The sequence below is a fragment of the Anolis sagrei genome, chromosome X, assembly GCF_037176765.1.
Source record: "Anolis sagrei isolate rAnoSag1 chromosome X, rAnoSag1.mat, whole genome shotgun sequence".
In the NCBI taxonomy this organism is placed as follows: Eukaryota; Metazoa; Chordata; class Lepidosauria; order Squamata; family Dactyloidae; genus Anolis; species Anolis sagrei.
In genome coordinates, this window is record NC_090034.1 from 70,376,902 (window position 1) to 70,403,992 (window position 27,091).

Sequence of the window (27,091 nt, forward strand, 5' to 3'; positions counted from 1 at the left end):
AGGAAGAATAAGAATAAGAGGAAATAATAATAATAATAATAATAATAATAATAATAATAGCAACAATATCATAAAATATTAATATAAAACAACGCTACTAATATTAAATATAATATTAAATATATTAAATATAATAATACAAAATAATAACAATAATATAAATATAAATATAAGGTAAAGATAAAGGTTTTCCCCTGACATTAAATGCAGTCGTGTCCGACTCTGGGAGCTCAACTCCATTTCTAAGCCGAAGAGCCAGCGTTGTCCATAGACATCTCCAAGGTCATGTGGCTGGTGGGACTGCATGGAGTGCCATTACCCTCCCACCTATTGATCTACTCACATTTGCATGGTTGGCAGAAGCTGGGGCTAACAGCAGAAGCTCATGCCACTCCCCGGATTCAAACCTGCAACCTTTCAGTCAATAAATTCAGCAGCTCAGCGGTTTAACCCACTGCGCCACCGGGGGCTCCTATATAACAACAACAATCTGGATTCCCTAGGAAATCAATGGCAAAGGAAGAAGGAGATGAAGAGGATAAAATAATAATAATAATATAAAATACTAATATATAATATAATACTGTAGAACAATATATAATAATATAAAACAATATTATTAATAATATTAAATATAATTTTATAAAATAATAACAATAATATTAAAAATAACAATAATGATCTGGATTCCCTAGGAAACAAATGCCAAAAGAAGAAGACCACAAAGAGGATAAAATAAAAATAATAAATATAACATAATATAAAACAATACTACTAATAATATTTAAAATCATAATAATGGTATAAAGTATAGAGAATAATATAAAATATAATAATATACAAGAATAAACATAATATAAAATATAATAATAATAATAATAATCTTAATTCCCTAGGAAACAAATGGCAAAGGAAGGCGACAAAGAGGATAAAATAATAATAATAAATATTATAATAATATGTATTTTAATATTTTGATAAATGTTTTTTAATGCTTATGTATTGTATGTGAATTTGTATCCCGGCATTGAATGTTTGCCGTGTATATGCTGCGCACTGCCCTGAGTCCCCTTCGGGATGAGAAGAGCGGAATATAAATGTTTTAAATAAATAAATAAATATTATATTATATCAATATAAAATAATAATATAAAACGATAATATTAAATACAATAATAACAATATACATTATTATTATCTATATAAATAAAATGTAATGTTCGTTTGTGGGATTAGCAGAACTCAAAAACCATTGGGTGAATTGGCACCAAATTTGGACACAAGACACCTAACAACCCAATGTATGTCCTTCACTCAAAAAAATAGATTTTGTCATTTGGGAGTTGTAGTTGCTGGGATTTATAGTTCACCTTTAATCAAAGAGCATTCTGAACTCCACCAACGATGGAATTGGGCCAAACGAGGCACACAGAACTCCCATGACCAACAGAAAACACTAAAAGGGTTTAGTGGGCACTGACCTTGAGTTTGGGAGTTGCAGTTCATCTACATCCAGAGATCACTGTGGACTCAAACAATGATGGATCTGGACCAAACTCTACACGAATACTCAATATGCCCAAATGTGAACACTGGTAGAGTTTGGGGAAAATAGAATCTTGACATTTGGGAGTTGCAGTTGCTGGGATTTATAGTTCACCTACAATCAAAGAGCATTCTGAACCCCACTAACGATGGAATTGAACCAAACTTGGCCCACAGAAGTCCCATGACCAACAGAAAATACTGGAAAGGTTTGGTGGGCAGTGTCCTTTAGTTTTGGAGTTGTAGTTCACCTACATCCAAAGATCACTGTGCACTCAAACAATGATGGATCTAGACCAAACTCTACACGAATACTCAATATGTCGAAATGTGAACATTGGTGGAGTCTGGGGAAAATAGAATCTTGACATTTGGGAGTTGCAGTTGCTGGGATTTATAGTTCACCTACAATCAAAGAGCATTCTGAACCCCACCAATGATAGAATTGGACCAAACCTCCCACACAGAACCTCTATGTGGGCCACAGCAACGCGTGGCATGGGACGGCTAGTATTAAATAATAATATAAAACAATACTACTAATAATATTAAATACAATAATAACAATATACATTATTATCATAGTATGATACAAATATATATGAAACATAAACATAAATTATTTTAATATTATAAAATATTATCATACTATAAAACAATACTACTAATAACATCAAATAATATATAACAATAGCTAATAATATAAAACAAATTATTTTAATATTATAAAATACTATCATACTAGAAAACAATACTACTAATAACATAAAATAATATATAACAATGGCTAATAATATAAAACAAATTATTTGAATATTATAAAATATTATCATACTATAAAACAATACTACTAATAACATAAAATAATATATGACAATAGCTAATAATATAAAACAAATTATTTGAATATTATAAAATATTATCATACTAGAAAACAATACTACTAATAACATAAAATAATATATAACAATAGCTAATAATATAAAACAATACAACTAATAATAATATATAATATCATAAGACAATACTACTGATAATAACGTAAAATAATATCTAATAATACAAAATAATATAAAGCAATGCTACTAATCATATAAAATATAGTATTAATCTAAATGTATTACTATTTGTAGGGAAAGGCTTCTCCAAAACCAAAAGCCTTCCCAGCCCCAATTCGCGCCCAAACGGTTTCAAACCAAAAGGCGGGGAAAGGACGCCTGATTGTCCTGTCTACACGGGACTAAGCTTGAAACCGGATTAGCCCTAAATTGAGACCAATTAAATCCACCCTGCAGAGCTGGAACCCCTTGTTGTGGGCAAGGGTTGCTTCCTGGGTTCTCCAATGGATGCCTATTCCAAGGATCTGGCTCTAAGAAGACCCCAAGTGCAATCTTGGCCCTTTGCAAAGGCAAAGCGGGTGCAGATCTCACCATTTGCTGGTGGAAATCCCCCGGAATCCGGTCGCTGAGCTTGACCAGCCCGGTGAGGGCGAAGAAGAGGCCCAGAAGGACCCGAAGAGCCGAGAAAACCCGAGCCATGGCTCTCTTCCTCTGCCTGATCCCTCCTTCCCTTTGCTTGTTATGGGAGGAAGGCGAGCAGAGGGCGGGATTCGAACTCACGCCCCCTCCTTTCCTCCTTCGCCATTGGCTGCTGCCGCAAGGCCATCCACTAGGCATTCATTCAAAAGGAAATGGTCCAAAGGGAACTACCAAACTGGCATTCCGTTTCTAAAGTGTTTCTGAAGCATAGTTAGTGGGAAAATCGTTCCTGTAACGAGAGTAACGAAATTTCGTTACTCTTCCGTTACAGTAATTCATTTATTTACTAGCTTGGGGACCCGGCGCTGCCCGGTTTATTAGAGAAAGTGGGTAATGACGGTTCTGTATGCCAAGTTTGGTCTTTATTGGTCTTTGGATAATGGCAGCATTATTTTCAGGAAGTGAGTGAAGGTACTTGAAGTCCCATCATCCATGGGCCATCCTCCTACAAACAGCAGCAGGATATAGAGAGGGTCATGGGCAGGCCCGTAGCCAGGATTTCTATTGGGGGGGGGGGCTGAGTTTTTTTCAGGGGAGGGGTTCGGGGGGGGCTGAGTCTGAGTGAAAGAGGGTCTAGCCTAGCAAACCTTTTGTATCATTACCCCAATACCCCCATGCATATGGGATATATTGAGTATGGTGATCAGATCATGATATGAATAAACATAACAGTTTAAATAATGCACCAGTAAGGCCTTCTCGCGGACCACCATCAGAATTTCGGGGGGGGGGGCTGAAGCCCCTCAAGCCCCCCCCCCCCCCCCCCCCCCGTCTACATGCCTGGTCATGGGGGCTCTGTGTGCTAAGTTTGGTCTTGATCAGTCATTGGATGAAGGTCGCAGTGGTTTCAGTAAGTGAATGAAGGTACTGCAAGTCTCATCATTCAAAGTCCATCCTCCTTCAAACTGCAACAGGATGTAGAGTGGGTCATGGGGGCTCTGTGTGCCAAGTTTGGTCTTTATCAGTCATTGGATGAGGGTGGCAGTGGTTTCAGTAAGTGAGTGAAGGTACTGCAAGTCTCATCATTCAAAGTCCATCCTCCTTCAAACTGCAGCAGGATGTAGAGTGGGTCATGGGGGCTCTGTGTGCTAAGTTTGGTCTTCATCAGTCATTGGATTAGGGTCGCAGTGGTTTCAGTAAGTGAGTGAAGGTACTGCAAGTCCCATCATCCATGATCTACCCTCCTCCAAACTGAAACAGGATGCAGATAGGGTCATGGGGGCTCTGTTTGCCAAGTTCGGTTTTGATCAGTCATTGGTTCAGGGTCGCAATGGTTTCAGTAAGGGCGTGAGGGCGAAGAAGAGACCCAGAAGGACCCGAAGAGCCGAGAAAACCCGAGCCATGGCTCTCTTCCTCTGCCTGATCCCTCCTTCCCTTTGCTTGTTATGGGAGGAAGGCGAGCAGAGGGCGGGATTCGAACTCACGCCCCCTTCTTTCCTCCTTCGCCATTGGCTGCTGCCGCAAGGGCATCCACTAGGCATTCATTCAAAAGGAAATGGTCCAAAGGGAACTACCAAACTGGCATTCCGTTTCTAAAGTGTTTCTGAAGCATAGTTAGTGGGAAATTCGTTCCTGTAACGAGAGTAACGAATGTTCGTTACTATTCCGTTACAGTAATTTATTTATTTACTAAGATCCTATCTCTATGCAGATGACGTCCAAATCTGTCACTCCTTCTCACCTGTCACCAAGGAAGCTGTCCAGACCTTGAACTGGTGTTTAGCCGCTGTATGGGACTGGATGAGAGCTAACAAATTGAAATTGAATCCAGACAAGACAGAGGTCCTACTGGTCAGTCGGAAGGCCGAACAGGGTATAGGGTTACAGCCTGTGTTAGACGGGGTTACACTCCCCCTGAAGACGCAGGTTCGCAGCTTGGGAGTGATCCTGGACTCATCGCTGAGCCTGGAATCTCAGGTCTCGGCGGTGGCCGGGAGAGCTTTTGCACAACTAAAACTTGTGCGCCAGCTGCGCCTGTACCTTGGGAAGTCGGACTTGGCCACGGTGGTCCACGCTCTTGTTACATCCCGACTGGATTACTGCAACGCTCTCTACGTGGGGCTGCCTTTGAAGACTGCTCGGAAACTTCAACTAGTCCAGCGAGAAGCAGCCAGATTGCTCACCGGAGCGGCGTACAGGGAGCACACCACCCCCCTGTTGCGTCAGCTCCACTGGCTGCCGATCCAATTCCGAGCACAATTCAAAGTGCTGGTTTTGACCAACAAAACCCTATACGGTTCCGGCCCAGTGTATTTGTCCGAACGGATCTCCCTCTACATCCCACCTCGAAGTTTAAGATCTTCTGGGGAGGCCCTGCTCTCGACCCCGCCAGTGGCACAAGTGAGGCTGGCGGGGACGAGGAGCAGGGCCTTCTCAGTGGTGGCCCCTCACCTGTGGAACTCACTCCCCGGGGAGATCAGATCGACGACTTCCCTTCTAGCATTTAGGAAAAAACTAAAGACCTGGATGTGGGACCAAGCTTTTGGCCATGCTGACAACTAACTAAAGGACCTGTTGATAGACAAGGACAATGGAATGGAATGGATATATGGACTCTGATATATGGACTCTGACATGAGATAGTTTTTATGATTTTATTAGGTATTGATGTTTTATTTTAATTGTTGAATTGTTATATTTTGTATTGTTTGTTGTGTGTTTTGGGCATCTAATTGTGCCTTTCCTGTAAGCCGCCCTGAGTCCCCCCCCCCCCCCGGGGTGAGAAGGGCGGGGTATAAGTAGATGAAATAAATAAATAAATAAAAATTATTTGAAACTTTTGTACCTCTAGGCATTCATTCAATAGGAAATGGTCCAAAGGGAATTACAAAACTGCCATTTCGTTTCTAAAGTGCTCCTGTAATGAGAGTAACGAAATTTCGTTACAATTCCGTTCTAGTAATTGCATGTAATTACAATTGGGGAAACTTCAGGGGCTTCTATCTCCCTCATTTTTAAAGCTTTTGGGGTCAGACTTGCTGCAATGGTAGAACACATGGGCCGCTCTTCGGTAAAGGTAATGGTTTTCCCCTGACATTAAGTCCAGGGGAAAACAACAACAGCGACAATCTGCCTACCTGCATGACCGCATCTCCGTTTATGAACCCACACGTTCACTTCGTTCATCCAGAGAGGCCCTGCTCGTGATTCCGCCTGCATCGCAGGCGCACTTGGTGGGGACACGAGACAGGGCCTTCTCTGTGGTGCCCCCCCCCGACTCTGGAACGCCTTCCCAAAAGATCTCAGACAGGCCCCTACATTGGCAGTCTTTAGAAAGAACTTGAAGACCTGGCTGTTCCGATGTGGGCATCCACTAGGCAAGGGCATCCACTACAAGGGCATCCACTAGGCATTCATTCAAAACGAAATGGTCCAAAGGGAACTACCAAACTGGCATTCCGTTTCTAAAGTGTTTCTGAAGCATAGTTGGTGGGAAATTCGTTCCTGTAACGAGAGTAACGAAATTTCGTTACTATTCCGTTACAGTAATTTATTTATTTACTAGCTTGGGGACCCGGCGCTGCCCGGTTTATTAGAGAAAGTGGGTAATGACGGTTCTGTATGCCAAGTTTGGTCTTTATTGGTCATTGCATGACGGTTGCATTGTTTTCAGGAAGTAAGTGAAGGTACTTGAAGTCCCATCATCCATGGTCCACCCTCCTCCAAACAGCAGTAGGATATAGAGAGGGTCATGGGCAGGCCTGTAGCCAGGATTTCGATTCGGGGGGGGGGGGGGAGGAGGGTGAGTTTTTTTCAGGAGAGGGGATCGGGGGGGGGCTGATATGAATAAACGTAACAGTTTAAATAATGCACCAGTAAGGCCTTCTCGCGGACCACCATGAGAATTTCGGGGGGGGGGGTGAAGCCCCTCAACCCCCCCCCCCCCCCGGCTACATTCCTGGTCATGGGGGCTCTGTGTGCTAAGTTTGGTCTTGATCAGTCATTGGATGAGGGTGACAGTGGTTTCAGTAAGTGAGTGAAGGTACTGCAAGTCCCATCATTCAAAGTCCATCCTCGTTCAAACTGCAGCAGGATGTAGAGTGGGTCATGGGGGCTCTGTGTGCCAAGTTTGGTCTTTATCAGTCATTGGATGAGGGTGGCAGTGGTTTCAGTAAGTGAGTGAAGGTACTGCAAGTCTCATCATTCAAAGTCCATCCTCCTTCAAACTGCAGCAGGATGTAGAGTGGGTCATGGGGGCTCTGTGTGCCAAGTTTGGTCTTGATCAGTCATTGGATTAGGGTCGCAGTGGTTTCAGTAAGTGAGTGAAGGTACTGCAAGTCCCATCATCCATGATCTACCCTCCTCCAAACTGAAACAGGATGCAGATAGGGTCATGGGGGCTCTATTTGCAAAGTTTGGTCTTGATCAGTCATTGGTTCAGGGTCGCAGTGGTTTCAGTAAGGGCGTGAGGGCGAAGAAGAGGCCCAGAAGGACCTAAAGAGCCGAGAAAACCATGGCTCTCTGCCTGATCCCTCCTTCTCTTTGCTTGTTATGGGAGGAAGGCGAGCAGAGGGCGGGATTCGAACTCACGCCCCCTTCTTTCCTCCTTCGCCATTGGCTGCTGCCGCAAGGGCATCCACTAGGCATTCATTCAAAAGGAAATGGTCCAAAGGGAACTACCAAACTGGCATTCCGTTTCTAAAGTGTTTCTGAAGCATAGTTAGTGGGAAATTCGTTCCTGTAACGAGAGTAACGAAATTTCGTTACTATTCCGTTACAGTAATTTATTTGGTTCTTGTGGGTTTTTTCGGGCTATAGAGCCATGTTCTAGAGGCATTTCTCCTGACGTTTCGCCTGCATCTATGGCAAGCATCCTCAGAGGTTGTGAGGTCTGTTGGAAGTAGGAAAATGGGTTTATATATCTGTGGAATGGCTGGGGTGGGGCAAAGAGCTCTTCTCTGCTGGAGCTAGGTGTGAATGTTTCAACTGACCACCTTCATTAGCATTTGAAGGCCTGGCTGAGCCTGGGAAAATCTCTTGCTGGGAGGTGTTAATCTGTGCCTGGTTTTTTCCTCTCTGTTGTTTAGCTGTTATAATTTTAGAGTTTTATAATACTGGTAGCCAGATTTTGTTCATTTTCATGGTCTCTTCCTTTCTGTTGAAATTGCTTTGAAGCCTCCAAGAGTTCATCCTTTCAATGGGTTACTTCAGCATTTCTCAACCTGGGGGTCGGGACCCCTGGGGAGGTCGCCAGTGGGGTGTCAGAGGGGTCGCCAAAGACCACCAGAAAACATAGTATTTTCTGTTTGTCATGGATATTCTGTAAGGGAAGTTAGACCCAATTCCATCATTGGTGGGGTTCAGAATGCTCTTTGATTTTAGGTGAACTATAAACCCCAGCAACTACAACTCCCAAATATCAAGGTTTGTCAACCTTTGGCAGAGAAGGTTGAAGACCTCTCCGTCTGTCCTTCTTTTTTGGAAACAGATGGTGAATACACCAAAAGCCCTCCTCCATTGTGACTGGTCTATTTTCCCCAAACTCCCCCAGTGTTCACATTTGGACATATTGAGTATTCATGCCAAGTTTGGTCCACATCCATCACAGTGTTCTCTGAATGTAGGTGAACTACAACTCCAAAACTCAAGATCAATGTCCACCAAACTCTTCCAGTATTTTCTCTTGGTCATGGGAGTTCTGTGTGCCAAGTTTGGTTCAATTCCATCACTGGAGGAGTTCAGAATGCTCTTTTATTGTAGGTGAACTATAAATCCCAGCAACTACAACTCCGAAATATCAAAGTTTGTCAGCCTTTGGCAGAGAAGGTTGAAGACCTCTCCGTCTGTCCTTTTTTTTTTTGGAAACAGATGGTGAATCCACCAAAAGCCCTCCTCCGCTGTGACTGGTCTATTTTCCCCAAACTCCCCCAGTATTCACATTTGGGCATATTGAGTATTCATGCCAAGCTTGGTCCACATCCATCACAGTGTTCTCTGAATGTAGGTGAACTACAACTCCAAAACTCAAGGTCAACGTCCACCAAATCCTTCCAGTATTTTCTGTTGGTCATGGGAGTTCTGTGTGCAAATTTGGTTCAATTCTATCGCTGGAGGAGTTCAGAATGCTCTTTTATTGTAGGTGAATTATAAATCCCAGCAACTACAACTCCCAAATGACAAAATCAAACCTTCCCGTTGTACAGAAGTTGATTATAAATTGTATGATTTTAACTGTATTTGTGTTTAGATTGGCTGCAGTAAGGCTGGAGCGGCCTAAGTCAGAGGAGTCCTCCATGTGCGTTGCCATGGAGACCGATGCAGGAGAGAGGGAAGTGGGAGGAGCTTAGAGGGGAGAGTTTGAAAAAACGACAGTTAAAAATCAGTTAGGGGTTTAGGTTCAGAGGAGTAAGGAGTTAGGTTCACAGGAGTGAGGAGTTAGGAGTTGAGAGAGAAGGAAAGGAAAGGTGGTGGAGTGACTTGTGAAGCAAAGCTTTGAGGCTTTGAAAAACTGTGTTTGGCTATTGGAAGTTTCTCAGGCTAGTGCAGCCGAATGGTGAAACATAGCCGGTATTCTTTTAGTCTAAGGAGAGGCTAAAGAATAGTTTACTTAGTATTTGATCTAGGGAGGATCAACTAAGGGAAACATCCCTGTATGGAAACTTTGTCTGAAACAAGTGCTCTACGTCAGAAAGATACTGTGTTACTTGAAAGAATGAACTGTTAATGTTACAAGTATTATTCCCAGTGCTACAAGGAAAAGTTACGTCTTGCAACCACACGCTGTGTACTTAATAAAATTGTTAACTTTTATTTGAAGATTGCCTCAGCTCCGTCTATTCTGTGTACCAAGTGCCATTTCTCACAATATTACAACTTACCTCACGTGGTGGAAGAAACGTAGGGAAAAGTAACCAAATAAATCTACATTCTTCTCTCCAGTCACGCTACAGTATATACAGTGTAATTACTACTAAGTTATTACTTTCTCAGTAAAGGAGGGGGTGCAATTGAACAGCCTCCCTCCTAACTTGATGGTAAATTTGGTTCCTAATCGGCAACCTCCATTGCAAATCGGCTAAGTCTTCTTAAAATTGGGAACTGGGGTAAAATCTCCTGAATACTGGTTCCTTTCAAATTGGTGGCAACAATAAATCATCCCTCAGCTCCCCTGATACTTCTCACCGAGAACCCCAAATTTCGGCATTTCGGGTATTTGTGTCAAATTTGGTCCAAAAGGCTTTGAAATGACAGACTGGAGTTTGCTTAAAAATTACATCGAGAATGAAAGATATGGGAATACCGGGTCGGACTAAGGCCGCTCTATGAGAGGATGTAGCAAATGTACTAATGTTTAAAACAAATGTAATATTAAAAATAGGAATACTAAGAAAAGGAAATAAGGTTTTAAGAAATAATTTGTATTGTTACAAAAAAGTTAGTATAAAACCATTTTAAGAAATGAGGAGAGAAAGGCTGTAATAACTTTATTTATTGTATAAATTGTCTCCCATGCGGGAGAACTAACCATTGTAAATGATTGGTGAGGGGAAGTCGGTTTTATAGGGGGGGGAGGGGGGGATCCAAGGGGCACCGTATGTACGTCTGTTGGTTAGATATGTATGTGTTTCACACCTAGGAGTAACTCGCTATACCTCTAGGCGTACTTATTACTAGGTTGTATTCGTAGTTCTGTTTCGTCTTTGTCACGTCATTGTTTCACTGTTCTCCTCTATTTATTGTAAGCGCAAAACCAATAAAAATTATTAAAAAAAAATTTGGTCCAGTGAATGAGAATACATCCTGCATACCAAATATTTACATTACGTTTCATAACAGTATCAAAATTACAGTTGTGAAGTAGTAACGAAAATAATAATTTTATGATAGGGGTCATCACAACATAAGGAAGTGTATTAAGGGTTACTTTGACCCAGAACTAAGATTTAAAATTTCCTCCAACCAGAAGTGGAAATTTTGCCATGCAGGACTGACTTGTTTATGACGTTTTGGATAGTCGGTGAGGCTATCCAAGGGGGCAGCAAATTCTTCCTGCAAACCACTCTGTTTGCCCACCATCTACTCCCTGATTCCAAATTGCTCCTCTTTTTGTCGAAGGCTTTCATGGCCGGAATCACTCAGTTCTTGTGGGTTTTTTCGGGCTATATGGCCATGTTCTAGAGGCATTTCTCCTGACGTTTCGCCTGCATCTATGGCAGGCACCCTCTGAGGATGCCTGCCATAGATGCAGGCGAAACGTCAGGAGAAATGCCTCTAGAACATGGCCATATAGCCCGAAAAAACCCACAAGAACTGAGTGATTCCGGCCATGAAAGCCTTCGACAATACATTGCTCCTCTTTTTTATTGCCTGTTGCAAGAAACTAATAAATGTGCTTATCAGAAGGCCAGAGGGGAAGGTTTTATCTTAATGACAGAAATGTAATGGCAAGGATTAACAAATTTATGTTATCAACCACGTTGATGAGGGTTCCTTTAGATGTGAGCAGTTCACCCCACAGGGCAAAGACTGTCATCTTGCTATAAATGGTGGCATCGCTTTCAAGTAGACATGATACTGGACTCTTAGGCCCCTTTATAGATTTGCCTAGGACTGACACACCATTGAAGTTATCAGCTCCATTGAGTGTTATCTTGGAAAACCAGAGACAGCCTATAATTAAGATTTTTCAAAATGCCATTAAGAGACCGACCTTTGTCATGCTGGAAAATTCATGGAAGAAATGGACTATTTAGCTGCTTTTGCCTAAATCTAATTTCTGGTTACGGATGCACCAGTGGATGCAGCTACACAGCAGAATTCATGCCATTTGAAATCACTTTTTTAAAAAAAAACGTATTTTATTATGGGTTGTTGTAGGTTTTTCCAGGCTGTATGGCCATGTTCTGGAGGCATTTTCTCCTGACGTTTTGTCTGCATCTATGGCAAGCATCTTCAGAGGTAGTGAGGTCTGTTGGAAGTAGGAAAATGGGTTTATATATCTGTGGAATGGCCAGGGTGGGACAAAGGACGCTTGTCTGCTGGAACTAGGTATTTCATTATGTTACTAGCTGTCCCCTGCCACGTGTTGCTGTGGCCCAGTCTGTTGATCTAGAAAATAAAGTAATGAGAAAGTGTTGGTTTCTAATATATGTAATTTCTTTATGCTTGTGGGTAAACAGTATTTATTGCTGTTTCTTTGTCAATGTTGATGTAGAGATTGTCTGGTTTGCCCACCCTGGAACATGCAAGATATCATTGTCCTTCTTTAAGGGTCCCTTTCAAATCTATGATACTATATCTCTGTGTGTGTGAATCATATCTATCTATCTATCTATCTATCTATCTATTATTATTATTATTATTATTATTATTATTAACTTTATTTATACCCCGCAAAATCTCCCGAAGGACTCGATGCAGCTTACAACAACAATGCGCCGCCGACAACAACAACATACAATACACAAACTCATAAGCAAATAATAAACATAAAGCAAAACAATAAAACAATAAAACAATGACACCGTGACGCAATTAAAACCAAAGGCCTGGCCAAATGTAATGGACAAAATTTAAAAAGTGCTGTCGTGACAGATAATATGTGGAGGTATATGGAGGTAGGTGCAATGTGCAGATAATCCTGAATCTCTAGCAAGATGCATTTGGGACTTGAAACCAGGAGTTTCCTATTCTGGAAAGGCACACTGGAACAGCCAGGTCTTCAGGCGCTTCCTAAAGACAGCTAACGTTGGGGCTTGTCTGATGTCCTTGGGGAGAGAGTTCCAGAGTCGGGGGGCCACCACAGAGAAGGCCCTGTCCCTCGTCCCCACCAAACGCGCATGCGACGCAGGTGGGATTGTGAGCAGGGCCTCTCCAGATGAACGAAGAGATCGTGTGGGTTCATATACAGAAATGCGGTCACGCAGGTAGATGGGTCCCAAACCGTTTAGGGCTTTGTAGGTAAGCACCTGCACCTTGAATTGGGCCCGGAAAATGAACGGCAGCCAATGGAGCTCCTTAAACAGGAGGCTTGACCTCTCCCTGTAAGGAGCACCAGTTAACAAACTGGCCGCCACCCGTTGAACCAACTGAAATTTCCGGGCCGTTTTCAAGGGCAGCCCCATGTAGAGTGCATTACAGTCGTCCAATCTGGTGGTGACTAAGGCATGGACCACCCTGGCCAGATCCACCTTCACGAGGCAGCGTAGAAGGAAAGTCAGGGAGCACAGTAAATGTGCTTTCCTGGTCCTTAGTTTTTCCAATTTTCATCTCTCCCCATAGAGATATCCTATCCTAGTCATTCCACAGATATATAAACCCTTTTTCCTAGTTCCAACAGACCTCACTACCTCTGAGGATGCTTGCCATAGATGCAGGCAAAATGTTAGGAGAAAATGCCTCTAGAACATGGCCATATAGCCCGAAAAACCTACAACAACCCAGTGATTCCGTCCATGAAAGCCTTCGACAATACATTGAACATCTCTACGAGGAGAAACTGTTACAAGACACACAAAAATTGGAAAAACTAAGGACCAGGAAAGCACATCTACTGTGCTCCCTGACTTTCCTTCTACGCTGCAGAGACACAGATACCATCCCACAATTTCTCTCAGCCAAAAGGACTTTCAAAACACCACAGGCTCACCAAATCTAGCAGACAAGAGTTCTTTGTCCCACCCTGGTATAATATAATCAAAGATACCTGGGGCAGGGTGGACACAAACAAATCCCACCGCTGCCACCAATATAAAGAAATTAGAGGCCTATCGAGGCAGGGGGGACAAACAAATCCCACCGCTGCCACCAATATAATATTATCAGAGGGATATCCGGGCAAGGTGGACACCACGATCACACCTCCGCCCTTAAATATATAGCGTGGAACAACAGGCTGAGCCTAAGTGACCGAAGCACTTGATAGAATATAGCTGCCACCACCTCAGAATTACCGGCCTGAGGGACCAAAAGGGTGTGATTGTATTTTAAATAAAAGGGTGTTTGAGCTCTTGAACTTAAATGGCTGACTGGAGTTTAGAAATGTATTGAGAGAATGATTTCTGAGGGAAACGAATGGATTGAAGCGAACAACAGTTGAGAGTAAACTAATAAAGTGTTTATTTTAACTTTAGCTTAACAACAACTCGATGAAATGAGTGGTACAAAATCTTGATGCAGTTGCAGTAACTTAGTTGCCGGAACACAAACAGTTCTCCTGACAGAATAACTTTTACATCTGAGAATCTCTCTAAACCACTGTTCTACTATTAGACACAGTATTCCCTGGGATACAGACCCAAGAAAATTGGCAATAAGGTATCTGTGAAACCTTTACAAGGCTCACTAAAGCACAGCCCTCCTTTACTGGTTCTCTCTAACTCAGTAAAGCTCTGGCTTCCTGCCTTCCCCTTATTCCAAAACCTTAGAGATCTCCCCAAAAGTTTTCTCACTTCTGTCAGTTCCCTGCTCTCTCAAAAATCCAACTCTCTCTCTCTGTCTCTCAGACTCTTCTCCCTCCTGTCAGATAAGACAGCTCCCTTTCCCTCCTTCCAGCTGACTCCACCCCTGATTGTTGCAGTCAGCCTGACTCCTCCTCCTTTCTCTGTTCAACAACCAGGGGGCCAGCTACTGCCAAGCAGGCTTCGGCCTAGCCAGCTAAAAGGTAGTTTCATTACACCTGGTCATTCCACAGATATATAAACCAATTTTCCTAGTTCCAACAGACCTCACTATCTCTGAGGATGCTTGCCATAGATGCAGGCGAAACGTCAGGAGAAAATGGCCATATAGCCCAAAAAAACCCCTACAACAACCCAATTTATTGAGAATTTCTTTGCCAAATCCAGACAGTAGAAGAGCAAGGGCTCAATAGAATTAGAATCATAGAATCAAAGAGTTGGAAGAGACCTCATGGGCCATCCAGTCCAACCCCCTGCCAAGAAGCAGGAATATTGCATTCAAATCACCCCTGACAAATGGCCATCCAGCCTCTGCTTAAAAGCTTCCAAAGAAGGAACCTCCACCACACTCCGGGGCAGAGAGTTCCACTGCTGAACGGCTCTCACAGTCAGGAAGTTCTTCCTAATGTTCAGATGGAATCTCCTCTCTTGTAGTTTGAAGCCATTGTTCCGCGTCCTAGTCTCCAGGGAAGCAGAAAACAAGCTTGCTCCCTCCTCCCTGTGGCTTCCTCTCACATATTTATACATGGCTATCATATCTCCTCTCAGCCTTCTCTTCTTTAGGCTAAACATGCCCAGTTCCCTAAGCCGCTCCTCATAGGGCTTGTTCTCCAGACCCTTGATCATTTTAGTCGCTCTCCTCTGGACACATTCCAGCTTGTCAATATCTCTCTTGAATTGTGGTGCCCAGAATTGGACACAATATTCCAGATGTGGTCTAACCAAAGCAGAATAGAGGGGTAGCATTACTTCCTTAGATCTAGACACTATGCTCCTATTGATGCAGGCCAAAATCCCATTGGCTTTTTTTGCCGCCACATCACATTGTTGGCTCATGTTTAACTTGTTGTCCACGAGGACTCCAAGATCTTTTTCACACGTACTGCTCTCGAGCCAGGCATTGTCCCCCATTCTGTATCTTTGCATTTCATTTTTTCTGCCAAAGTGGAGTATCTTACATTTGTCACTGTTGAACTTCATTTTGTTAGTTTTGGCCCATCTCTCTAATCTGTCAAGATCGTTTTGAATCCTGCTCCTGTCCTCTGGAGTATTGGCTATCCCTCCCAATTTGGTGTCGTCTGCAAACTTGATGATCCTGCCTTCTAGCCCTTCATCTAAGTCATTAATAAAGATGTTGAACAGGACCGGGCCCAGGACGGAACCCTGCGGCACTCCACTTGTCACTTCTTTCCAAGATGAAGAGGAAGCATTAGTGAGCATCCTCTGGTTCGTCCATTTAACCAATTACAGATCCACCCCACTGCAGTTTTGTCTAGCCCACATTGGACTAGTTTCCTTGCCAGAAGGTCATGGGGGACCTTGTCGAAGGCCTTACTGAAATCCAGGTACGCTACATCCACGGCATTCCCCGCATTATTTGGTTCCTTAACATGATTAAGACTTATGAACCAAATCAGAGAAATAAAGGACATGGATGAATTGACTTTTTTGTTGAAGAAAAATACAGTTAAGATACTAAGAAGAACGAATTGGGATAATCTCCATGAATATCTGGACAATTTGGGAAAATAAGAAACAAGAGAGACAATTTCTTTTTGAACTTATTTTATATTTTTGAATAATAAGAAGATATGATCCAAGAAGATGGAATGGAAGTCATTTTTTGTGTGTTTTTTGTGTATTTTTGTAGAATTTTTTTTTTAGGGGTTATTTGGGATTTTAGTATACTTTTTTGTTTCCTCTTTTTTCTCTTTTTTTCTTTATTTCCTCACTTTCCTATACTTTATTGTTCTCACTCTTTCGTTGTAATCTATATAAAAATTAATAAAATTCTAATTGTATAAAGACTTATGAACCAAGTTAGGCCAGGAGTCAACTGAAAATAATTTCTTTCCATTTATTGTCGAAGGCTTTCATGGCTGGAATCACTAGGTTCTTGTGGGTTTTTTCGGGCTATAGAGCCATGTTCTAGAGGCATTTCTCCTGACGTTTCGCCTGCATCTATGGCAAGCATCCTCAGAGGTTGTGAGGTCTGTTGGAAGTAGGAAAAATGGGTTTATATATCTGTGGAATGGCTGGGGTGGGGCAAGGAGCTCTTCCCTGCTGCAGTTAGGTGTGAATGTTTAGCTGATCACCTTCATTAGCATTTGAAGGCCTGCCTGAGCCTGGGAAAATCTGTTGCTGGGAGGTGTTAATCTGTGCCTGGTTTTTTCCTCTCTGTTGTTTAGCTGTTATAATTTTAGAGTTTTTTAATACTGGTAGCCAGATTTTGTTCATTTTCATGGTCTCTTCCTTTCTGTTGAAATTGTCCACATGCTTGTGTATTTCAATGGCTTCTCTGTGTAGTCTGACATGGTGGTTGTTGGTGTGGTCCAGCATTTCTGTGTTCTCAAATAATATGCTGTGTCCAGGCTGGTTCATCAGGTGCTCTGCTATGGCTGACTTCTCTGGTTGAAGTAGTCTGCAGTGCCTTTCATGTTCCTTGATGCGTGTTTGGGCAATGCTGCGTTTGGTGGTCCCTATGTAGACTTGTCCACAGCTGCATGGTATACGGTAGACTCCTGCAGAGGTGAGAGGATCCCTCTTGTCCTTTGCTGAACGTAGCATCTGTTGGATTTTCTTGGTGGGTTTGTAGATTGTTTGTATGTTGTGTTTCCTCATCAGCTTCCCTATGCGATCAGTGGTTCCCTTGATGTATGGCAGGAACATTTTCCTCTGGGTGGATCTTCATCTTGACTCTCGTGGCTTGTTCTCGGTCTTGCAGCTCTTCTGATGTCTGAGGTGGAGTATCCATTGGCCTGGAGAGCCCAGTTGAGGTGGTTCAGTTCATCTTGGAGGAGGTGGGGTTCGCAGATTCTTTTTGCACGGTCAGCCAAGGCTTTAATGGTGCTTCTTTTTTGACTTGGGTGATGGTTGGAGTTTTTATGTAGATATCTATCTGTGTGTGTGGCTTTTCTGTAGACGGTGTGACCCAATTGTTGATCTGGTTTGCGGATGACTAGGACATCTAGGAAAGGCAGCCTTCCTTCATTTTCTTTTTCCATGGTGAACTGGATGTTTGGGTGGATGCTGTTAAGATGGTCCAGGAACCTGTTGAGTTCTTCTTCTCCATGGCTCCAAATGGTGAAGGTGTCATCCACATATCTGAACCATATCGTGGGCTTCTTTCCAGTCCATCCTACTTCCCATTTCTGGTATCTGCAGTGGATTTCAGAAACTCGGATCCCGCATGCAGTGAGCACTTGGCCGATTGTCCGTCTCTTCCAAGAATCCTTCATCCAATGACTCCACATCGGTGTTCTCTTTTCCATTAGGGACATAAACGTGAATCTCCATCTTTGGCCTTCTAATCTGGGGTAGTGATGACGGCACACAGGTCGTCCCATTGACCATTAAATTCTGGACGGCAGGGTTCATTGAGCGGTTATGGGTAACCAGCAGGCCACGGCGTTGGAACTCGGGTGCGAAATCACGCCTGAGCCTGCAAGGAGGCGGCTTCACAGCGAGACGGACAGGGCTTGAGAAATGGAAGTAGGTGTATTTCCCTCCCGAGCCATTGCCCGATTTGGAAGGATAGACATTCTGGCTTCGGAGACCTTTGGGCTGAACAGATACAGCGGGAAGCTCTAAGACGGGAAGCTTTGCATTCTTCCAGGTTTCGCTGTTGTGAGTTTGGTACCTGATCTGGTTTTTTAAAAAAACATAAAGGGGAAAAAACAATATGGTGACTATGATTGACAATGCAACTCCCATAACTGCATAGCTGTGTTTCTCAAACTTCTTAATGCTGCGACCTCTTAATACAGTTTCCCATGTTCTCATAACCCCCAACCATAACATTATTTTTGTTGTATTGTCGAAGGCTTTCATGGCCGGAATCACTGGGTTGTTGTAGGTTTTTCAGGGCTATATGGCCATGTTCTAGAGGCATTTTCTCCTGACATTTCGCCTGCATCTATGGCAAGCATCCTCAGAGGAAGTGAGGTCTGTTGGAAGTAGGCAAATGGGTTTATATATCTGTGGAATGACCAGGGTGGGACAAAGGACTTTTGTCTGCTGGAGCTAGGTGTGAATGTTTCAACTTATTTATTTATCGTGTCATCGGCAACCATTGTTTTACAATTCTAACAGAGCAAAACAAACACAGAGATTAAAAAGAAAAAGAAAAAAAAAACCACACAGATTTTGTAAATTTGGTATTTGGTTAAATGTCCTTTGACCAGTATCTGGCCACTTGGAGTGCCTCTGGGGTTGCCGCAAGAAGGTCCTCCATCGTGCATGTGGCAGGGCTCAGGGTGCATTGCAGCAGGTGGTCAGTGGTTTGTTCTTCTCCGCACTCGCATGCCGAGGATTCCACCCTGTAGCCCCATTTCTTAAGACTGGCTCTGCATCTTGTGGTGCCAGAGCGCAATCTGTTCAGCGCCTTCCAAGTCGCCCAGTCTTCTGAGTGCCCAGGGGGGAGTCTCTCATCTGGTATCACCCATGAATTGAGGTGCTGGGTTTGGGCCTGCCACTTTTGGACTCTCGCTTGCTGGGGTGTTCCAGCGAGTGTCTCTGTAGTTCTAAGAAAACTATGTCTTGATTTAAGTCGTTGACGTGCTGGCTGATACCCAAACAGGGGATGAGCTGGAGATGTCTCTGCCTTGGTCCTTTCACTATTGGCTGCTACTTCCCGGCGGATGTCAGGTGGTGCAATACCGGCTAAGCAGTGTAATTTCTCCAGTGGTGTGGGGCGCAGACACCCCGTGATAATGCGGCATGTCTCATTAAGAGCCACATCCACTGTTTTAGTGTGGTGAGATGTGTTCCACACTGGGCATGCATACTCAGCAGCAGAGTAGCATAGCGCAAGGGCAGATGTCTTCACTGTGTCTGGTTGTGATCCCCAGGTTGTGCCAGTCAGCTTTCGTATGATGTTGTTTCTAGCGCCCACTTTTTGTTTGATGTTCAGGCAGTGCTTCTTGTAGGTCAGAGCACGGTCCAAAGTGACTCCCAGGTATTTGGGTGTGCTGCAATGCTCCAGTGGGATTCCTTCCCAGGTAATTCTCAGAGCTCGGGATGCTTGTCTGTTCTTAAGGTGAAAGGCGCATGTCTGTGTTTTAGATGGATTAGGGATCAGATGGTTTTCCCTGTAATAGGCAGTGAGAGCACCTAGAGCTTCAACTGACCACCTTGATTAGCATTTAATGGCTTGGAAGTGCCTGGAGGGAATCTTTTGTTGGGAGTGATTTGATGCGCCTGATTGTTTACTCTCTGTTGTTTTGCTGTTGTAATTTTTGAGTTTTTAAATACTAGTAGCCAGATTTTGTTCATTTTCATGGTTTCTTCCTTTCTGTTGAAATTGTCCAGATGCTTGTGGATTTCAGTGGTTTCTCTGTGTAGTCTGACATGGTGGTTGTGAGAGTGGTCCAGCATTTCTGTGTTCTCAAATAATATGCTGTGTCCAGGTTGGTTCATCAGGCACATCTCAACAAAAGATTCCCCCCAGGCACTTCCAAGCCATTAAATGCTAATCAAGGTGGTCAGTTGAAACATTCACACCTAGCTCCAGCAGACAAAAGTCCTTTGTCCCACCCTGGTCATTCCACAGATATATAAACCCAATTTGCCTACTTCCAACAGACCTCACTACCTCTGAGTATGTTTGCCATAGATGCAGGTGAAACGTCAGGAGAAAATGCCTCTAGAACATGGTCATATAGCCCGAAAAACCTACAACAACCCATTGTTTTTGTTGCTACTTCATCACTGTAATTGTGCTACTGTTATGAATCATCCTGATAGGCAGGATGCATTTGCATTCCCTGGACCAAATTTAGCACAAATAACGGCGCTCCACGCAGTCATGCTGGCCACATTACCTTGGAGGTGTCCATGGACAATGGAAATGGACACTCTTTGGCTTGGAAATGGAGATAAGCACCAAACCCCAGGGTTGGACACCACTGGACTTAATGTCAGGGGAAAACCTTTACCTATTAACCCGATACACCCAAATTTTTGTACTGGGGGTGGGGGATTGATTTTGTCATTTGGGAGTTGTAGTCACTGGGATTTATAGTTCACCTACAATCAAAAAGATTCTGAATTCCACCAGCGACAGAATTGAACCAAACTTGGCACACAGCTTTCATAACCAACACAAAATACTGGAAGGATTTGGTGGGCCTTGAAATTTGGAGTTGTAGTTCACCTACATCCAGAGAGCACTGTGGACTCAAACAATGTTGGATCTGGACCAAACTTGGTACAGATACTCAGAATGTCCAAATGTGAACATTGGTAAAGTTTGGGGGAAATAGACCTTGACATTTGGGAGTCATTAGTATTTCAATGGGAAGTCTGGGCCTGCTTTTGGCTGATGAGATAGGATTGTTGTTGTTGTTGTTGTTGTTGTTGTTGTGTGCTTTCAAGTCGTTTCACACTTAGGTTGACCCTGAGTGAGGACTAGGTAAATTACCTTGGAGGGCCATATCCGGCCCCCGGGCCATAGTTTGAGGACCTCTGGTCTTTGGCAACCCCCGACACCCCCTCACAACCCTCGTAGGGGTCTCGACCCCCAGGTTGAGAAATGCTGCTATATAGTCTTGAAGTATCATAGAATCATAGAATCATAGAATCAAAGAGTTGGAAGAGACCTCATGGGCCATCCAGTCCAACCCCCTGCCAAGAAGCAGGAATATTGCATTCAAATCACCCCTGACAGATGGCCATCCAGCCTCTGCTTAAAAGCTTCCAAAGAAGGAGCCTCCACCACACTCCGGGGCAGAGAGTTCCACTGCTGAACGGCTCTCACAGTCAGGAAGTTCTTCCTCATGTTCAGATGGAATCTCCTCTCTTGTAGTTTGAAGCCATTGTTCCGCGTCCTAGTCTCCAAGGAAGCAGAAAACAAGCTTGCTCCCTCCTCCCTGTGGCTTCCTCTCACATATTTATACATGGCTATCGTATCTCCTCTCAGCCTTCTCTTCTTCAGGCTAAACATGCCCAGTTCCCCAAGCCGCTCCTCATAGGGCTTGTTCTCCAGACCCTTGATCATTTTATCGCAGTTATAGTGTGATCATATTGCATTAATTCTACAGTGTAAGATGCACCCTTACACAACAGCATGAAGATAAAACTGGGGAATAGGGTGGCATAAACAGTTGTCTATTAATTGCAAGGAAAGATGGAATCAAAGTTAAATACATAAAACAATTGTACTGGAGTTGCCTGGTGTGTTCTTGTTCTGTGCCCTCAAGGTGCTTCCAATTCATATTGGTCCCAATGTGAACCTCTCACAGGGCTTTCTGGGGCTGAGAGTGAGTCACTCAAGGTCACTGGTGGGTTTCCATGGTTGAGTGAGGCATGGTCTCCAGAGTTCCCAAGATTTGGAGCACATCAATGTAACTATGACATGCTGAAAGATACCAATATATTGGCCAAAAAGCTGGGCTGTAGCACAGCTGGTTAATCACCAACAGCAATACATCACTACTAGGGCTGGGCGTTTTCGTTTCGTTAATTCGTAATTCGTTAAAAATTCATTATTTTTTTATAACGAAGCGATAACGAACCATTCTGGAGCAACTTAAAAACGAAACGAATTTTTTAAATTCGTTTCGTAAATGCTTCGGATTCATTATGTATTCGTTTCGTTAACGGTTTGAGGTCGTTTAGTTATTATTTCCGCATGTCTGGGACAAGTTTTATAGTTGTTTTTTGTTTAATTAGTGAAAAAAAATTATAATATCACACCAACAGTCAACAACAGAGGGAGAGGGAAGCTTCAGAAGTTCCCCCTGTCCCATTTGGAGGTTTTTTAGCGTATTGCGCAGACGCACCCGCCATTAACGAATTGATTCGTTATTGTTTCGTATTTGTTTCGTTAATGTTTCGTAATTTTTTTTACCATTTACGAAATTTCGTAAATATCGAACTTTTTAAAAGAAAAATTTCGGAATTCTTTTAAATATTGAAACGCAAAAACCCCCAAAAAATGAATCGATTTTAGAAACAAATTTTTCCGTTGTTACCCAGGCCTAATCACTACCAACCGGAAGGTGGTAAGTTCAAAGCCCGAGTTGGATTGTACACCCGACTGTTAAGCCTAGCTTACTGTCCACCTAGGCAGTTCGAAAACAGCTGAACAAGAAGTCTTTTAGTTTATTCCTTACTAGAGAATTTAGGGACCGCTTAAAGCGGGGAGGTATTTTATGACACCATAAAAATGCCGGCAATCAAAAAACAAGGAGGAAATACAGTAGAGTCTTGCTTCACTTATTCGACATTCTGTCTTATCCAACACTCTTATCCAACGCCCCCTTTTCCTCCAGCACAGTGGTTCTCAACCTTTCTAATGCTGCGACCCCTTAATACAGTTCCTCATGTTGTGGAGACCCCCAACCATAACATTATTTTTGTTGCTACTTCACAACTCCAATTTATGAATCACAATATAAATATCTGATATGCAGGATGTATTTTCATTCACTGGACCAAATTTGGCACAAATACGTGATGTGCCCCAATTAGAATACTGGTGGGGTTGGCAGGGGATTGATGTTGTCATTTGGGAGTTGTAGTTGCTGGGATTTATAGTTTACTTACAATCAAAGAGCATTATGAACAACAATGGAATTGAACCAATCTTGCCACACAGAATTCCCACGACCACGAGAAAATACTGGAAGGGTTTGGTGGGCATTGACCTTGAGGTTTGGAGTTGTAGTTCACCTACATCCAGAGAGCACTATAGACTCACACAATGATGGATCTGGACCAAACTTGCCATGAATACTCAACATGCCCAGTGTGAATGAACACTGGTGGAGTTTGGGGAAAATAGACCTTGGCATTTGAGAGTTGTAGTTGCTGAGATTAACTAAGACTTGTGCGTCAACTGCGACCGTACCTCAGGAAGGCGGATCTGGCCAAGGTGGCCCACGCCTTAGTCACCTCTAGACTGGATTACTGCAATGCACTCTACGTGGGGCTGCCCTTGAAAACGGCCTGGAAATTTCAGATGATCCAACGGGCGGCAGCCAGGTTGTTAACTGGGGCTCTTTACAGGGAGCGATCATCCCTCCTGTTCAAGGAGCTCCACTGGCTGCCATTCATCTACCGGACCCAATTCAAGGTGCAGGTTCTTACCTACAAAGCCCTGAACGGTTTGGGACCTGCCTACCTACGTGATCGCATCTCTGTATACCAGTGTTTCTCAACCTGGGGGTCGGGACCCCTGGGGGGGTCGTGAAGGTGTGTCAGAGGGGTCGCCAAAGACCATCAGAAAACACAGTATTTTCTGTTGGTTATGGGGGTTCTGTGTGGGAACTTTGGCCCAATTCTATCATTGGTGGAGTTCAGAACGCTCCTTGATTGTAGGTGAACTATGAATCCCAGCAAGTACAACTCCCAAATGTCAAAGTCTATTTTCCCCAAACCCCATCAGTTTTCACATTTGGGCATATTGAGTATCCGTGTCAAGTTTGGTCCAGATCCATCATCGTTTGAGCCCACAGTGCTCTCTGCATGTAGGCGAACTACAACTCCCAAACTCAAGGTCAATGGCCACCAAACCCTTCCAGTATTTTCTGTTTGTCATGGGAGTTCTGTGTGCCAACTTTGGTTCAATTCCATTGTTGGTGGGGGTTCAGAATGCTCTCTGTTTGCAGGTTAATTGTAAATCCCGGCAACTACAACTTCCAAATGACAAAATCAATTCCCCCGCCAACCCCACCAGTATTTAAATTTGGGCATACCGGGATTTGGGCCAAATTTGCTCCAGTGAATGAAAGTACATCCTGCAGATCATTATTTACATGGCGATTCATAATGTTAGGGTTATGGTTGGGGGTCACCACAACATGAGGAACCGTATTAAGGGGTTGCGGCATTAGGAAGGTTGAGAACCACTGATATATGTGGTTATGTGCATGCGTTGTACTCTATTTTTTTGCTTTTTGGCTTGTAAAGTCTCTTCTGCTGTTTTTCAGTGTTTTTTATGAGAGATGGTTACTTGTTGCCCAAATATGTCCAAATTTGGTATCAATTCGTCCAATGGTTTTTGAGTTATGTTAATCCCACAAACAAACATTACATTTTTATTTATATAGAAGATCAGGAATGCCCAGCAATCCTCCCCAAGAAGCCAAGATGAAAGTGGATGGAAAGAAATACTCACCTGGGGTAAGAGTCTGCTGCATTTTCCTATTGCCTTCCAACTGCAGGGCTGACAACCGAGGTGGGAGAAGTGGGTCGGAAAAGAAGGGACCACAGGGGCCCTCTCTGACCCCAAGGCACCAATGTGGCCATTTCCTTCGATCTTCATGATCATTCTCTGTCTAAGCTGCTTAATGATGAAGACGACGCAACCGTTTTTATTCCTGAATGGCTTCCATCTGCTTTTTTCTCCAAGATCTAAACTTACAAATCAATAATTCAAGTGCAACCTCTATGCAATATTCATTAGCAACAGGCTTGGAGCTAACTTCAATGAAAGGCTCCGTAACACGAGCTCTTTCTCTTGTACAAAAATTACATCTATATGACAAAAATAGACCTCGGGGAAAATGAGCCCCAGACCACCAATTTCCGTTTGCTAGCCTACTAATCAATACCAAGCCCTGTAATCCATTTTCTTTTGAATCATCAGCAATGCTTTTGAACGGAGTATTGTAGAACAGAACGGGCCTTGAATATTTATACTGACTTGGTGCAGATGAAGAATCTGAGGTTGTTGTTCAATGCATCAAGTAAACTTAGAATTGTGGTGACTTGATGCATTGAAGTTACTCTACTCCAGGATTTCTCAACTTGGGAGTTGGGACGCTTAGTGGGGTCGCAAGAGGGTTTCAGGGGGATCACCAAAGACCATCAGAAAACATATACTTGTGAAAATCTTAGGAACCCTTTTGGCAGAGAAGGCTGAAAATCCCTCTGCCTGTCCTTCTCTTCCTTTTTGGAAACAGATGGCAAATCCTCCCACCCAAAGCCCTCATTTGCTGTGATTGGCAGGACTCTCAGCCAAGGGGAGGGATGTTTCAGAGACTCCAAGTGGAGAGGGGAGAGCAGGCGTGCTTGTTGCATGACAGCGTGGTGCGCATGTGCAGGAGAGCGCGTGAGGCTCATACAAGCAAGTCCCTTCAAGGCATGGGGGTTCTGTGTGAAAAGTTTGGTCCAATTCTATCATTGATGGGGTTCAGAAAGCTCGTTTGATCATATGTGAACTATAAATCCCAGCAACTCATGCTCAATGTCCACCAAACCCTTCCAGTATTTTCTGTTGGGTCATGGGAGTTCTGTGTGCCAAGCTTGGTTCAATTCCATTGTTGGTGGTTCAGAATGCTCTTTGAATGTAAGTGAATTATAAATCCCAGCAACTACAACTAACTCCCAAATATCAAGGTCTATTTCCCCCAAACTCCACCAGTATTCACATTTGGGCATATCGAGTATTCCTGCTAAGTTTGGTCCTGATCTATCATTGTTTGAGTCCACTGTGCTTTCTGGATGGAGATGAACTATAACTCCAAAACTCAAGATCAATGCCCACCAAATCCTTCCAGTATTTTCTGTTGGTCATGGGAGTTCTGTGTGCCAAGTTTGGTTCAATTCCATTGTTGGTGGTGTTCAGAATGCTCTTTGAATGTAAGTGAATTATAAATCCCAGCAACTACAACTCCCAAATGTCAAGGTCTGTTTTCCCCAAACTCCACCAGTGTTCACATTTGGGCACATTGAGTATCCCTGCTAAGTTTGGTCCTGAGTCCTCTGTGTTTTCTGGATGGAGGTGAACTATAACTCCAAAACTCATGCTCAATGTCCACCCAACCCTTCCAGTATTTTCTGTTGGTCATGGGAGTTCTGCGTGCCAAGTTTGGTTCAATTCCATCATTGGTGGAGTTCAGAATGCTCTTTGATTGTAGATGAACTATAGATCCCAGCAACTACAACTCCCAAATGACAAAATCAATCCTCGCCCAACCCCACCAGTATTCAAATTTGGGTGTATCAGGCATTTGCCTGTTGTCTTCTACAAGTGAGGTGTTTACAGCTGCTTAAAAAGAGGGGAGAAGTGTGTGTCCCCAGCTATGGAGACGACAAATAACTGTGCCAAGAATCATTGCTCTCAGTCCACAGAAAATGTGTCAGGGGAAATCTTTAATGAGCGCCCCTCGTAAGTATGATGCTTAAGAGGAACTAATATGTGCAGCCACAGGATTTCATTCCTGTCCCAATCCATCCAGAAAAAATGTAAGAGAAGGCCCTTATCTTCAGCCGTGAAGAGGAGCCTGAAAGTGTGTGCACTCACTGACACATTCACACATGCCTATTGGGAATGAAGTCCCATGAATTCACTGTGAAACACTTTGTAGGAGGGATCCTATGTTTATTCAGAAGTATTTTAGGAGCAGGTTGCCTAAGTAACAAAAAAACTGAAGCTCCAGGGGT

General features: G+C 43.3%; 2 protein-coding genes across 2 annotated transcripts in view; one reads left to right on the forward strand and one right to left on the reverse strand.

The window, feature by feature from the left end:
* The window catches only part of TMEM35B (transmembrane protein 35B), a 29,062-nt gene extending 25,927 nt beyond the window's left edge, over nt 1-3,135 (reverse strand). Inside the window, exon 1 of the mRNA XM_060784562.2 lies at nt 2,976-3,135. Within this exon, the coding sequence (XP_060640545.1) occupies nt 2,976-3,083 (108 nt within the window). The 5' untranslated portion in view covers nt 3,084-3,135. The remainder of the gene's footprint in view (nt 1-2,975) is intronic.
* The window catches only part of LOC132780783 (zinc finger MYM-type protein 4), a 225,586-nt gene that overhangs the window by 59,862 nt on the left and 138,633 nt on the right, over nt 1-27,091 (forward strand). The window lies entirely within an intron of this gene.